Here is a 15,919-nt window from a genome sequence, read left to right on the forward strand (position 1 = left end):
CTGATACAACCCGAACCTAAAAAAAGCATTTAATTGCCATAATTTTCACAAAACAAGTACATTTATAATTTGACGCGAAAATTGAGCACATGCAGAAATGAAACCGGTCTTATCTGGTCTGGTCCAGCATAGCGCAAACCACATGTTAATGAAGACGGTCCCATTTTGGGGGAGGGGGGTCACAGGAATGGAGTTCTTCGTGGATTACGCTAAATATCATCAACATTTCATGCATCTGGGGAAATAAAAAGTGACTCACGGGTAACGTAAATATCCAGTGGAACTCTCTATGAAGCTTTCATTGAGTTAAGGAAGATGTCATTTTTATTGTTGACAAATCAGTTATCCATGTAGGTGAACAGCTACACGTGTTTGTCAGATTTTGACAGCGCGTGGTATTTGGCGCCAAGAAGTCTAGGCGGTCGATCCCGCTGATCTTTCGGTCGATTGTAGTAAATGTAAGATCTTGCGGTGTTGACTTCAAGAACGTTTCCCCATCTGCATATATATTTCAATCAAACTTGAAAATAAATTGCTTATTCCTCCCAAACTTTTTATTGCTAGCAATATATGGTCTATATGACGGTGTTTACGACGTATTCTACCCACTGTCGTTATTTGGTTTCATCCAGAATGGACCTTTTTTAAACCCCCCCTTCCCAATTTACGGGCTTGATGAATCAGTCAGCGAGGGCAAGTCTGCTTAATTAGCACAAATTGTATGTCTATAACACTATTTTGTCATTGGGGACAAAGGGAATGACAGGTACGTCATGCTTCCAGATTAGATCTTCAATTAATAGTTTCTTCCTCATTGGCGAGAGCTATTGAAAGGACAACAATTGACAAAGGGCCCGGCATGCAGCATCTATATGACTGGCTTGAAAATTTACCGAGTCTTGCCGACGATGTGGTCGAACAATCGGAACAAGAAAAAAATTCTGTCGCATGATTTTGACGTATGGACTAAATGTTTGAGCCCAGAAAAATTAATTTTATAATATAATTTTTTTGGTCGGATTGACTGGGCCCGTTGAAATGCTTGGCACATTACCGTATGTAGAATGCCTGTTAACTTGCCTGGTCAGCAGGAAAAAATCGATGCATATTTGTACTGAGTTCTTTAATATACCACCGGGTATAAAATTACTTCTAAGGGCTCTAACGCAAACGTGAAGTTCCAAGTTCGGTACACGATTCCCGACTTGAGTTATGCTCAGAGAGAATAGCCACGCAACACCACTGTATCGTTACAAAATCACAAACTGAATTTTATTTGGCTTCGTAGCCTTCTTTATACTTGAAACCGGCGTGCCAGACCTTTAATGTTTACGAGTTTAAAGATAAGAAGAGCGTCTAAAGATAAGAGTGATTACTGCGATAGGGTAGAGGGAAAGAGCGTCTAAAGATAAGAGTAATTACTATAAACTAATTGAGCCGCGTGCACATGTATGTAGAATAAAAATTTGTGTGACTTTCATTGTGTGTATCCCCAGTGTACCATGGACTGCTGTAAAACTTTACAACATGGTGACCTGCATGACACATGTTGGATATGCAACCTTTAAGGTGGTTGTGCTCTCAAGACGGAGGTACGTTGAGTAGATTAATAATTTTGGCATTTTGTCTCTTCTATACACAGTGCACTTTAAATAACGTGCATGGAGTAACTATACCTTGGATTCTTTGGTTCCAAATATGCCCATAAAATGTAGTACAGGAGCTGAGCTGACTTATACCCTGATTTTAGCTGGCATCGAAAGGTTTAACAAATTGTGCAATATATACACACACACACACACAAGAGACAAAATGCCAAAATTATTATCCTACTCTACATACTTCCATCATGTTATTTCAGCCTCTTGACTGAGCCTGCTTGGACAAAGGTAATACCCAACTGTAAGGTCTACAATGTATTGCTCGCATGCAAGAATCATAATGGACATAACTTCCAGAGCTACCTTATTCATGAGAAAAGATAATATAATTTGGTAACCCCTCATGAAAAAATAAAACTTTTATTAAATCAGTTATTTTATCAAATATTTGAAAATACAGCATGTGCATAAAAATTACATTGCATTTTTTTCCTTCTGATATTGCTACTACCATTCAATATCACAAAGGACATACGTAATCATATCGTTTTGACTGACAGAGTAAACATGCTTTCTGTGAGAACAATAGATGTTCAGCCTTAAATTTGCTCTCAAAAGTATTAGGACTTGTATTTTCTTCAGTTTAATATGAAAAAGTACAACATTGTATTTGAAACGCACAGTTGTAAGCTTACAATTTTTTCTGCCATACTGCCGTACTCCTGTTATTACATTATAAAGCATCACTTATTATATATATTACTGTATAGATACACAACTTCCTTACCTAAAACCATAGTTAAAATATTTTATATTCTCATTTTTTATGTACTATATATAAAATACTGATCGCAAAATAATCTAATGTAATACTTGAATGCTATTTGTGTTTGTTGTGCAAGACTAATTGAATCCTGATCCATTGTTTAACCTTACGTTTATTTACACATTTACCTCTGGCAAAACTGTAATAATACTAGGATTTATGAAATAAGCATTTAATGGTATGCACTAAATCATTAATCAGAGACCACAAATTTCACTTTTGTATCAAGATAAAAAAAAAAAAAATAAAATAAAAAAAAAACAACTCTGACCACTGTGGCAATATATTCTTGAGGTTAGAAGCCTCATTATTTGTATAGCGCAAAATAGATTTGCAATTCAAGAATAAACAATTCAATCATAATCAATTTCTTTTTGGGTCAAATTATCTTGGGCACATGGCATGTCTCCCGCCGTCTACAGGTATTGATGCTCCTGTTATAAAGGAGGCATCTTCTGAAGCTAAGAATGCAATTGTCTTGGCCACCTCCTCTACATCCCCAGGTCTACCTAAAGCATGGGTTTCCTTACAACGTGCAAGGAACTATAAAATCAAAAGAATGTTAGCTTTAAATTTTAATTATATACACTATTGGCTTTTGAAAATTAACATTAAAAGTATCATGATACAACTGTTTTGTAAATGACTTTAACAGCTTCAATAAGAAAAATTATATGAAGTGAAAAAATAGAACTGTACCGCTTGATAGGCTTCCTCTCCCATTCCACCTCTCTTCTGGAGTTCTGTTATAATAACACCTGGACTGAAATCATCATTAAAATAATAAAGATTTGCAAAGACTTTATAAAGATTTTCACAATACATCTAGTGTCATTCAAAGGCTGCATTCACACCAAGAAGAACCGAGGCTCTACAAAGCCGAGAACTAAATATGGCTGACATACATGAAAGGAAAACCGCCTAATCTTTAAATAGTCTCTCTGCCTCTCACACGTGTCGTCCCTGCGGGGGTACAGTCATTAAATCTCGGTTCCATTAGGACGACGCGTGGGGAGGCATGTGAGAGGCGGAGAGGCCATTAAAGGATTAGGCGGTTTTCGTTTCATGTATACTGAACAAAAATATAAACGCATGAAACTAAAATTTAAAATTAAACGAGACTTACCTTGGTTAAGTCGATGTTTGATTGTAATTCTGTGAGTGTAAAAATGAGGGAGGGCTTAAATGAGATATGCTTGCGCATGCGTACTCAGCCTTTAAAGCTTGATGTTTTCACATTTTTTTAAAGAACATTTTATTTATATTTATATTTATATATCTGTGAGCTGATTACATTGGAATTATATTACTGAGTAAGCTGGGTGGGGAGGGTGGCATTTAAGCCCTCCCTCATTTTTACACTCACAGAATTACAATCAAACATCGACTTAACCAAGGTAAGTCTCGTTTAATTTTAAATTCTATTTCGTATAAAAATATCGGTCAGTCTTAAATGAGACTTTAAAGTAAAATGTGACAAACATCAATAAACCAGTATTCAATGGCCTTTATTTCAGCTTAAAATATCGTTTAGAACAGTTTCAACAAATCATCAACAGATACTCATGTAAACCTATACATGCCAGTATATATACTAGTATATGAATATGCTCATTACTTCCTTTTTAAAACTCCATATTCAAATGTGGTAGCTTTATCCTCGATTTGTTTCTCATAGAATTTTGCAAATGTTTTTTCAGTACTCCAACCAGCTTTGTTCAAAATATCTGTCACTGGCACAGAATTCATTTTTGCCTTTGAAACAGCAGCAGCTCTCACACTGTGAGCACCAAATAAAGTAGTGTCTATTCCCGATTTTGTCATTACAACTTTGATCCATCTAGAAATCGTATCTCTTTGAACAGGTTTATAAGGTTTCATATAACTTATAAGCAAATTTTTATCAACATTATGCCTACGCAATGTCTTTGTACGAGCTATATACTCTTTTAAAACAGTATAAACACACAACCTCCTATCTGGAGGGTAAGCTTTAAACACAATATGTGATGAATTACAACCTGGTCTACTTTGCTTCAGTAAACCACATAACTGAAACACAAACTCTGAACTCAACTTTTTCATATCAACAACAGAAATTAAATGCAATGTTTGTACACGTGTGGCATTAATTAATGCCATGAGCATTGTAAGTTTTAAAGTCAGATCCTTCAAAGTCAAGTGCTTTACTGGTGAAAGTTTCCTTAAGAAAACCAGAACTTTATTAACATCCCAAATTTGAGCATAACGTTGTCTTGGTGGCCTCAAATTATAAATGCCTTTCATATATCTTATCACCAATGGATGACTCCCTGCTGAAACTCCATCAATTTGAATACCCATTGATGAAATAGCACCTCTTGCTGTATTTAAACTGTCATAAGCTAAGCCATGGGCGTAACCAGGCATATGCACGGATGCACTGTGCGTACAATTTTCTGGGCCAACCATGATATTATTCTCTATAAATTTAGTGTATTTTTCACAGAATATAATCTAAAATCCCCTTCGACTGTAAGTTAAAGACACCTGAATGTACAAATCCTCTGTATAAATTGTACACGCGCCATCGTTGTGACACCCTTCTCGTTTGTTTTCAAAGAACTGAGGTAAACAATACTAGTTATCTCCAGAAGTCCTATCTAAATCGTCCATCCAACTGGAACTACCTTTACCTCTTAATTGGAGGGTTAAATGCCCTTCAACTCTCAATTAAACTTTGTCTTGAGTGTATCGAACGCACTCTCCCCGGCGATATTTATCTCAGGTAAAAATCCACCTGTGGGTTATTTTCAAAAAGCAGTTCCAGCAGACCAGGGGGGCACTACATAAAATCTGGACATCGGGCTTAATAAGTAGGCAGACAAACAAAAGAAGATTTTTCCTGCAAAGCTTCAAAGAATTTTGACACGGACTTGATCCAGCTTAGCCCTCCCAACTAAGAGGGTGGCATGGACAATTTTCACAAACAAATAATAAAAAATTAGATATATCAGAATTTTATCCTGTGGTATAATTGCTTGATTTTGGATGATACCACATATAATTTCAACTTTTAGAAAATTCATCATTAAGCTGACCATGGCAGGGGCGGCTCCAGGATTATTTGAGGGGAGGGGGAGGCGCGGATGCGAAGCCGACCCTTCCCCCCCCCCCTTGGCGTGAGGTTCGGGGCCCAAAATTTTTCGTACTTTAGAGGGTGAACTGTGCCAATAGGTACGTTTTGGAAGAATGATTCAGCTAGTCAAAATTTTAATTTCAAAAAGGGGCCATTGGTGTGATTTTTTTCAGAAATCGAAAGGGAGGGTCATTCTCATCTCTTCAGCGGGAGATCAATCGCGAACCGAAGGAATCGAGAAAGCAATTTTTACATTCGTTCAAGGGACTTCGTTCGCGGCATGTCGTCAGCGGAGAGCGTTACCGATCCAAACGAGAGACGAGAAGGCAACTTTCATATTCATTCAGGGGAGTTTCTTTTGCGATAGCGCGTCGGCGGGAGATCGTTATCGATTATTTTTACCCCCCCCCCCCCACCCCCACCCCCCCCCCCCCCCCTTGAAATTTGTTTTTCTTTAATTTTTTTTTAATTTAATCCCCCCCACCCCCGGTCACTTGGAAAAGTAGGACGCCCTGAAATTTCCGAGGAAATTACGGCTGGCAATTTCGGACGGCCTGTATCCCAGTACTGGAAAAAGTGTTGGTTCATGGTGAAATAATATACTGTAACTTAATTATATCGTGGGAATATTTTAACTTTAAGTGATGATTTTATTACTGATGAAAATAAGTTATGATATTTGGTACATATAATTTAAACTGTCCTTCATCTGTTGCGTAAGTCTAAATTTAGATGTACCTGGCAATTATGAAAATCTGTGCGTACAATTTTAAAATGTCTGGTTACGCCCCTGAGCTAAGCCATCATTAAACTGTTTTGTAAGAAATTCTATCACCTCTTCCACATGTGGTGAAATTGAATTAATTTTCCTTTCACCACAGTATTTGAACCAGCGTTTAATGAACACGTTGTATTGTTTCTTTGTCCCTGTACGCCAAGATGACATAAGTATGTGGGTTGATTGCTCAGAAAGGCCTCGTTCTCTAAACTGTTCCCTGATACTTTGCATACAATGAGTTTCAACTTGTCCATAAGAGGATGTTCCACTGGGAGCTTGTTCCCTGGTAAAGTTAGCAGACCTTTTTTCTTTTGAATGACTATTGGGTTTTCCACAAGTAATTCCATCAACTTTGCAAACCATATCTGTGTTGGCCATACAGGAGCCACTATAATACCCCTGGCTTTGTCTTTGCGAATCTTCTGGATACAATGACCCAGCAAACTGAAAGGTGGAAACAGATAAACATAATTCAGTGTTCCCCAATCATAAGTAAATGCATTAATACCCCAAGCAAAGGGGTCTGCCTGCCATGAACAATATCTTTCAACTTGCGCATTTAATCTAGAGGCAAAAAGATCAATAAATGGATTTCCAAATTTTTCACATATCTTTTGAAATACATTCTCATTCAACTTCCATTCTAAACGTTCATTAAACTTCCTAGAAGCATCATCAGCATCTACATTATCTTTCCCTGGCACATGGACACAGGTGAGCCAAACATTTTTCTCGATACACCAATGCCAAATCTTTTTTGCTATGTTATTGCAATCATAAGATTTAATTCCACCCATATTCTGAATATAGTCACATGCTGTAATATTATCACTCATGATCTTTACATGTTTATTTTCAAATCTAAATGTAAAAGACTGCAATGCATATAATATTGCTAGTAACTCTAAAGCATTTATATGAAGGTTAGCTTCTTCTGGAAACCATCTACCACCAATTTTTTGACCCTCCAAATGAGCACCCCAGCCTAATTTGGATGCATCAGTATACAATATAATGTCAACATTTCCTTTGTCAATTTTCCTTCTTTGCAAGTGGACATTTTCCATCCACCATTGTAATTCTTGCTTCATACTAATTGTAATGTGCATCATAGCATCATAATTTCCATTGTTGCTTTTTAAAGCACTTATCTTCTGCTTTTCAAGTTCTCTATAATGGAGTTTACCATATTCAACAGCTGAGAATGTTGAAACTATAATTCCAATCACTTTAGCTACTAGTCTTACTTTTGCTTCTGTTTTAATGATAAGCATTTTACACTGCTGTACAATGTGATCCATTTTATCTTTAGGTAAAGTCACCGTCATACTTTCAGAATCAATTATATTTCCCAAAAACAACAATGATTGTTGGGGAATAAGGACAGACTTATCTGCATTGATTATAAAACCAAGTGTTTCCATTAGATGTTTTGTGCATCTTATATTTTCAACACATTCAAGGTAATTATCTGAACACAATAAACTGTCATCAATAAATCCTGAACTAGAATGGCCAAGACTTCTCAATTTTGCATATACAGGCTTTAATAATTTCGTAAATATTTTGGGCCCTTCAGAAACGCCATTTGCAAGGCATGTGTATTGATAGATATTTCCTTCCCAAACAAATCGAAAAAGAATTTGCTGTTCTTCTGCTATTTTCACACTATAATATGCATGCTTTATATCAATTGATGCTAGGAAGCATCCTTTTGTCACTAAGGTCAATGCCTTTTCAAAAGTGTCCATTTTAAAATGTTCTTAGGGAATGTGTTGATTCAGCTTCTTAAGATTTAATATCATTCTGTATTCTCCATTCTTTTTAGGGCGTACAAAAATAGGAGATAAAAACTGCCCCGGTACACTTTGAACTTTCTTAATAACACCAAGATCAAGTAGTTTAGAAATTTCTTTCCTGTTTATAATTGTTTCTTCTGTGTTAAACCTATATTTCACCATATCATTTAAGTTTTGAAATCCAATGTTGGTATCAACATTTATATGACAATTTTGTACTATATCCAAGATATATGGGTCACTGGTCAATTTTCTCCATTCATCTACAAACAAATGCAATCTACCAGCTTGAAATTTATGTCTCACCTCTAGTATCTGTTCTGATCCCACTGGCTGCTTTGCCATGACACTGGCTGCTTTGCCATGAGAAGTTTTTTGAATCTGCATGTGCACCCCTCTGGGAAGAACTTCCTCGGCCACGATTGTACCTTCCTCTCATGCGTCCCCTGAATCGTGTGCCCCTTTGGTATGGGCGGTTTCTATAATCCAAGCCCATTCTACTCTGCATCATTTTATAACTCATTTTCGCAGAATCTTCCACTTCCCTTGCAGATTTGGTAATATCATCTCCAAAGAGAAAAGTTGTGCACGGAATGTTATGATTGCACAAAGGTTTGTACTCTGGCTTGAGGTTTGGTTTTAACAAATCCTTTCTAAAACAGTTAATCTGTGTATTGGCATGACCAAGCAAAGCAATACTGTCATTGAACATATCAATGAGTTTTCCAAGCCCTTCACTCGTATCATTTCCTGTTTCTAACTTAGCCAGTTTGTCTATTCCTTTAGTCATCAACGTAGCTGCTTTTACAACTGACATTTGAACATCCTGTAACTTCTTATCATTTGTTTTGGCATATTGAGGAATAATGTTCCATACCATTTTATTGGTTTTGACTATCACCAAACTTTCACAGTTTTTTGGCCGTGAGTTATTTTCGTCTTTGGTAAGTTCTGTATACTTTGAATGATCTACTATCCCATTGGTGAACAAATCATTGACACTACTCGCCAACACACTGTCAACTTCCACGTCTGTATACTCTATTAATTTATATCTCTTCGTCATATCATCAAATCTGTTTGTGCTACTAGTACCTGCCTCCGGGCATGTTTCATCCTCCAATCTTTCATCATACTGTTCATCAAAGTCATAATTCTCCTCACAATATTCATCGTGATACAGGTACTGTTTCTCTAAAGTATCTATGCGTCCCACGACGCTATTAATGTTCGTTTCCTGTCTCTGCACAGTTTCTTGTATATTTTTCATTATAGTTAAATATTCATCACTGTTATGACTAGATTTTGCTTTGTCGTCTAGTTTCCCCTTTCCTGTTCTAGTTTTTACTTTCTTTGCTTTAACGTCCTCGCTATTCTTACATGTATCTATTGCGGGTTTTGAAAGGCCCGGTAAAACAGCACTACACGTGCTTTCGGCCGCCATATTGAAAATAAGTTTGGCACACAAATGATTCGTAGCCTACAATGTGTAACTACGTTACAGATCAATATATATGCCGCATAAAAGATTGCAACTCCGTTGCAAAAATGTTTCCAACTTAAGCAAACAAACTACGTTTGTTTTAGATTATAATTCTGATAGAAATAGATCGCATCTATTTTCAGGCTGACTACCCAGCCGCATGTCACAAGCTAACTGAGTACGCATGCGCAAGCATATCTCATTTAAGACTGACCGATATTTTTATACGAAATAGAATGGTCAGTTGAAATGGATAATCATGAAATATGCCCAGGTTGATGGTTTATTTGTGAACTGATGGATTTGTTTTGATCAATTATAGTGGTCTGGTTTCACTTGGCCGCTCCCCGTGAGTATACTCAAAGGTTCAGTTTTTACACCCATAAGACTAATGGAGCATGACGGAGTAGAGGTCAATCTGCAAGACCAATACTCGGACACTCTCTACCGTCTAGGAAATAAAAAGGACACACCAAAATGTGTATTTCTGCCACTTGTCAACATGCCACAGATGTCTGGAACCATGAGGGAGCATGCCATCAGCATGCTCAATGCTGGCTTGTCAGTAACAGAAGTTGCAGCATGCCTGAATGTGCATCATTCCACTGTCAGCCGTCTGGGAACACGCTTCAGAGACACTGGTAGCATTAGGAACCACCCTCATGCACCATGTCGCCCAACAAACACCTGTGGAATGTTCTGGATCAGAGTTTTCAGCCATTATGTTCCAGCTCTCGAAAATGTTCGCCAACTGCAAGAAGCACTCCAGGAGGAATGGGATAATATCCCTTAGGCCTCTATTGACAACTTAGTGATGTCCCTGCGCCGCTGGTGTACTGCTCTGCACAAATTTAATGGTGTCTGAGAACTCAGGATGTTGACCCCCATGGTGTATTTGATGCCCTAACTCTTGGACTATGCATTTAAACTTCCCCTAATGCTCTCAAAGTGATGTCTATTTGTTGAGAAAAATATGCTGTTATTTTTGGCTATATACTCTAGTTCCATATATGAAAATAAATCTACATATTCTTTCGTGTGTTTATATTTTTGTTCAGTATACGTTAGCCATATTTAGTTCTCGGCTTTGTAGAGCCTCGGCTTTTCGCAATGTGAATGCGGCCAAAAATTATCATTGTGTGATATATTTAACATTGTGAAATATATTTAACATTTATTTTATCCAATAGCTTAGTGTTTTTTTCTTTTTGTATACATAACATATCTTTCTTTGTAAAGCAAGGACTGAAAATCACTTACTTGACACTGTTAACTCTAACCTGTTTTGGAGCCAATTCTGAAAAAATAGCAATTTTTGCGTGGAGACACTGTCAAGCTTTACAAGTACTCTGTTAATTTCAATCATTTAGAAAAGTATAAGTCTTTGTAGAAGTCTTAAACTAATCTTTAAAGCAAACATTTACCTAGTGCATACTTACCTAGTGCTGTGCATCTTGTAAACTGGTCAATGGCACTCTTGGACATGTTATATGCCAAAACACCTGCAAACTTAAAGAAACGAAGACTTTTAACTTTCCTATCTTGCACTGAAAAAGTGTTACTGCAACAAAAACATAGCATTCTGCACATTGCAATTAAAAGACAGAAAAGAGCTCAGTTGTTTAATAACACTTCATCTAAATGTTAAAATTAGGTCTAGATAATGAGTTCGTACCAGTCAAACTACCAGTTCCCCTATCTACTCTCTATTCAAAACTGGTAATGGAGTAGGGGCCGGAATGGAAGGAGATCTTACCAAGATTTGATTTATATCAGATTAAATGTGCATTTCTAAATACTGACATTATTTCAAAGTACACAAATATTATGGATGCAAAATCATGCAACTTACTGATCTAATCCCATTGACACTGGACACATTGACTACACATCCTTTGCTCTCAATGAGATGTGGTACTGCTAGCATCGTCAAGTGATAGACAGACCTGTGCAGATATACAGTATTGTAACATTATAAAATACATCTATTAAACAGTGTGTGTCATATTGAAAATGTTAAATCTACTGTCTTAATATGCTCTAGCTCTTAAATCTTATTCTACTTACCTTACATTAATGTTGAAAACCCTGTCATACTGTTCTAAGGAAGTGGTCTCAATTGAACCTATCTCAAGAATGCCAGCATTGTTCACCTGCATATAAATGTTTCAAGTAAAATAATAACCAAAGAAACTAGGGGATCAGAGAGGCGATTCATGGTGAAAAGTAGGTCAAAGGTCAATTTCAAGGTCACAGTTAGATTGCTAGTATATGACTTCCTATTCAAGTTCAACAGTAACTACCACTGAATAATGTTGGACTCTTTGATATAGCACAACTCTTTAACCATATAGAAAACAAAAAAAAAAAACGGACACCACATTCAGTCTTGTGTTTGACAAGTACTATAAAATGCAAAAAACAAGAGGTCTCTAGCATTTATGGTTCCAGAATTAGAGAGAGTTTTCAGTTTTGGCATCTAATGGCTGCTTCTCAGGTGAAAATGCACCAATTGATCCCAAACTCACGAGGCTGAAAGATGACTGTAAGTGTAGCAACAGCCCATAATATTATAGGTTAGGTCCGTTAAGTTTCTGAAAAATGCCACACCTAGACCTGTGCATTGACATAGCCCAAATTTACAAGGATCGAGTTGAGATTATATGTGACCTAAATCTAAGAGATGGGGTATGCAGGCTCTAGACTAGTCTAGGAGGAAAAATGGTAATGGTGAGATGGCGGCAGATCTGGCAGACAAGATGGGTCAGGAATTAAACTATGTGTACTGCCAACACCTACTCTGGTGGTACAAATATACATTTCGCTCGAACATTTCACTCAAATATTCATGAAATTGACTGCTTTAATTACCGTTGCATCATATAAAGTTAAAAAAGAGGATTCAATTACTTACTAAGACATCGAGTTTGCCAAAGTGTTCAATTGTCTTCTTGATCACGTTTTTGGTATCATCTTCTTTTGCAAGATCAGCAACAATCAGAAGTGGCTGTGATAGAGAAAAATGAAAAAAATTTCAATAATCTTCACTGTACTGCTTACAGAATATTTCTTTTCTTTAACAGTTTATAGCCAGTTAGTCTTTTAATAATTTCACAATAACTGAAACAAAGCGAAACAAATACAATTGTTTAATACTACATACTAAATTGACAAATTGGTTCAAATATTTTCACAGATACAGACAGACATGCTGAAACTGTCAGTCCAATCAGTCATGACTGGGAAAATTTTTCTGGACCGGTGAAAAATTGGAGGTGGTCGGTCCAAAGGACTGACAAGAATTTTAAGAGCCACACTTTTAAATTTAGAGTCATCATTTGACATACTTCCCTAATAAAATTATATAAAACCCAAAGCGTTTTTTCCTTTCCATTTCAGATCACATTCACAAACAAAGTAAGCTACCTAATCGTACTGGTAGTATCTGTCTCAAACAAAGAGGGTAATTTTCGGTCCGACAAAAATCCATTTGGTCCGGCAAATGTTTTTACTACTGCCGGTCCAAATGTCCAGCCACTCTGAAAAGTTTTCAGCATGTCTTCAGATAAAAAATGATGTTGATGTTAGCAACTGGACCAAGGCAACTGTCTTGTGGATATAGCATCAGACTAGAAAAAAAATTATTTATGAAAGCTAAAAGTTGATCGGACAAGTACCAATCTTAATAATTGTTTTAGACACATTTTCCAATATCAAAAGATTTTATTTCATAATGACTTGGGTTAATTATTAGTTTCAGGGCTTCACTACTTCAAGTAGCCAGTAGGCTGATGAATGAGAGGTGTGGATTGCGATATGGCTATATGAATAGAAATTTTCTGCAATTATATCTGTCTGCCAATGATCTTGTAATTTTCATTTCAGATATATATTAATAGAAAGCAAAGACCTTGGTTGATCCCGTTTGTTCACACTGCTCTGCAGTTTTTTTCAAGTTGTCTTCTTGTCTTCCAGTTATGGCCAAACTAGCTCCAAGACGCGAAAACAAGATAGCTGTGGCAGCACCAATCCCAGAACTGGCTCCTGAAATTGACCAATCAGAGATAATGTTCATTAACTTCTTAAACAATCTCCTCCTTTTTTGGTCTATTCATATATAATTAATGTGTTTAATATACAAACCAGTGACAAGCACTACTTTCCGTTGAAATTTTTCATGCATTCCTGACATTTTGGATTTTGTTGCAAACTCCTTAATGCTGATAGTACATGCGTGTACTGTAACATTAATCTTATCATACAAATGTTTAAGCACTTTGGTACTAAAATGTAGGTCACTGCTAGTATAGATCGAAGCATATGGACAATGATAACAAGAGAATGCTGCACTGGTATAAGGGGTTAGTGCTTACTGTATATCAACTCCAGCTTTTCGGTAGATTGACTACTGCAGTAGACTCAAAAGCAAATTACCAGATGCGCAGTGCATGCACTGTAGAGGACAAGCGAGAAAAATTCATTTTTTAAATTAGTAATAATTAACACCCTTTTAAATGTCAATATAATATAAATATTTTTTTGACCAGACCTGTGAGAGTATGTGTATAAAAGATTTTTCTGTGAAAAGAGTTGTCATAGGATATCCCTGACAGACTTTTACCATTTCTGGTAGGGTGATACACTGAACTCAGTATGTCATTTCCTGACGTGTTGGCTCTTATTTTGATGGCCGCCCAGCCTACTCAGGACATTTTGAAACAGGCCAACCAAAATTGCAACAATTGCTGCTATAATTGGGGGGAAAGAGGGGGTGGGGCTGGTTGTGTGTGTGTATGTGGGGGGGGGGGGGTACTTTAACCTATGCACTTTATGGTTTCTGACAAGTTAAACAAGTTTTCTGGCTAAATCATCATTTTATCAAAGTCACTTAGTGATTCTGCATTTAAAAAGCAGACTGGTAGTTTAAAGCAATAACTCTTCCTTTGAGATTCAAAATTCCGCAAGAAATACATTGTAAATAAAGCATGGAAATATATTCTATTGTATTTTACCACTAAAACGGCCGTTATTGTAGTAAAACTAAAATCTGTGCTTGGCAATAGGGCTTTCGTTGCCTTTCTTCCCGGTCGTCAAGGCATCTGTTGCTAATGACGTAAGGGTGTCACGCGGATTCTCGTGTTCATTCGAGACCAAAATAACAGGGTGCGAAACGCGTTGATGCAGACGCAGACGTAAGTTGCGAGTTTATGTACAGTGCGTCGGATAACGAAAAGCCCAGAATGGCACACATTGTGGATATAAATGCATTTTTAACAAAAAGTCGAATATATCTCATGAATCTTATATTATTGTTATATAGTGTTGTTGTTGTTGTTGTCTGCTTTTCCCGCGGTTTTAAGTAGGTCACCAGTGACTGTGCAGTGTCAGAGAGGGCTCCGTCAGTTAAAATCTCTTAAGAGATTTTAACAAAACACCGTACGTTTAGGAAAAAAAAACCTGGATTAACTTTGAATGCAGGAATGGGGTCGTTGACAATTGGTAAGTACGGGAAAATTGCCCTTTTTTCCAGGAAAATCCAATTTTTGGCCAAAACAAAGAGTTATTATGACTTTAATCCATTTGATTTGCAACTCTTATGCCAAAGGAATGTTTTATAACATACATGTATCTAATCTACTGGTAGCTTTTTTTTTCTTTTTCAACAGTTTATCACTATTATTGTTATTGCCCTAGTTTTTTTAATGTCGTGACACAGCTCTCTGCTATCAAGTAAAACATTCCTCAAAAGAAATGCAACCAGACGCTACTGTGCATGCCGAGTTACAATATGCTTACCTTTAACGGGTCCGTGAATGTGAGCGGCTTGCTAAGAATTGACATATTAAATAATGATACCACTTTTAAGATTGTCACTGGTGGCGAAAGTTATTACGCTCGCAAACCCTCGATGACCAAGAAGTGGGGACACGGCTTGGCAGACTATCGAAATCACCTGGACCCCACCAACACTTTGAGAGTTAATTAATGCAACTCCAAGGTCAGGACGATTTCCTGCGACCGATGGCGAGAATAGACTAAAATCGTTTTTCAAGCGGTCAGAAGGGTGTTATGCAGTGTTTTACATCCCTTAAAGTGATCATTAACTATGAAAACACTCTTACATAGAATAACAAACGTTTATTTAGTGGTGTCATTTTATTACCTGTGATGAGTGCCACCTTCTGTACCAACTTCATACTGGGCGCAGCCATCTTGTTCTCGTGCTTATCTCACGAGATTATTCGAACGGAAAGCGGGGACGGAGAAGGTTGAGGGAGGGGGGGGGGCGGATAGCTTTTTGCAACGGACAACAT

At 37.1% G+C, this 15,919-nt stretch overlaps 2 protein-coding genes across 2 annotated transcripts; both read right to left on the reverse strand.

Moving 5' to 3' along the window:
• Positions 1-2,005: 2,005 nt before the first annotated feature.
• On the reverse strand, positions 2,006-15,883 carry LOC106166392 (uncharacterized). The gene is made up of 9 exons (XM_013544938.3): positions 15,769-15,883; positions 13,516-13,649; positions 12,520-12,612; positions 11,673-11,758; positions 11,458-11,551; positions 11,045-11,114; positions 10,866-10,902; positions 3,127-3,190; positions 2,006-2,970 (listed from the first exon to the last, which is right to left on the reverse strand). Exons 1-9 carry the CDS (start codon positions 15,815-15,817, stop codon positions 2,812-2,814), a joined length of 786 nt encoding a protein of 261 aa, XP_013400392.2. The 5' UTR covers positions 15,818-15,883; the 3' UTR covers positions 2,006-2,811.
• LOC147764833 (uncharacterized) lies at positions 6,328-9,566 on the reverse strand. The gene is made up of 2 exons (XM_087001195.1): positions 8,429-9,566; positions 6,328-6,767 (listed from the first exon to the last, which is right to left on the reverse strand). Exons 1-2 carry the CDS (start codon positions 9,564-9,566, stop codon positions 6,712-6,714), a joined length of 1,194 nt encoding a protein of 397 aa, XP_086857321.1. The 3' UTR covers positions 6,328-6,711.
• Positions 15,884-15,919: the final 36 nt, after the last annotated feature.

Source organism: Lingula anatina, chromosome 1, assembly GCF_051362555.1.
Source record: "Lingula anatina isolate TDL-2025a chromosome 1, LinAna3.0, whole genome shotgun sequence".
Taxonomy (NCBI): Eukaryota; Metazoa; Brachiopoda; class Lingulata; order Lingulida; family Lingulidae; genus Lingula; species Lingula anatina.

What these genes read in the sequence shown, in the direction of transcription:
- LOC106166392 (XM_013544938.3), bottom strand. Translation starts at nt 15,817, where the DNA reads ATGGCTGCGCCCAGTATGAAGTTGGTACAGAAGGTGGCACTCATCACA. An exon ending in TTGGCAAACTCGATGTCTTA is followed by an intron (nt 11,759 to 12,519) that starts GTAAGTAATTGA and finishes ATTTATATGCAG; the next exon opens with GTGAACAATGCTGGCATTCT. An exon ending in GTGTCAATGGGATTAGATCA is followed by an intron (nt 11,115 to 11,457) that starts GTAAGTTGCATG and finishes CGTTTCTTTAAG; the next exon opens with TTTGCAGGTGTTTTGGCATA.
- LOC147764833 (XM_087001195.1), bottom strand. Translation starts at nt 9,566, where the DNA reads ATGGCGGCCGAAAGCACGTGTAGTGCTGTTTTACCGGGCCTTTCAAAA. An exon ending in GATCAGAACAGATACTAGAG is followed by an intron (nt 6,768 to 8,428) that starts GTGAGACATAAA and finishes TCCACCTTTCAG; the next exon opens with TTTGCTGGGTCATTGTATCC.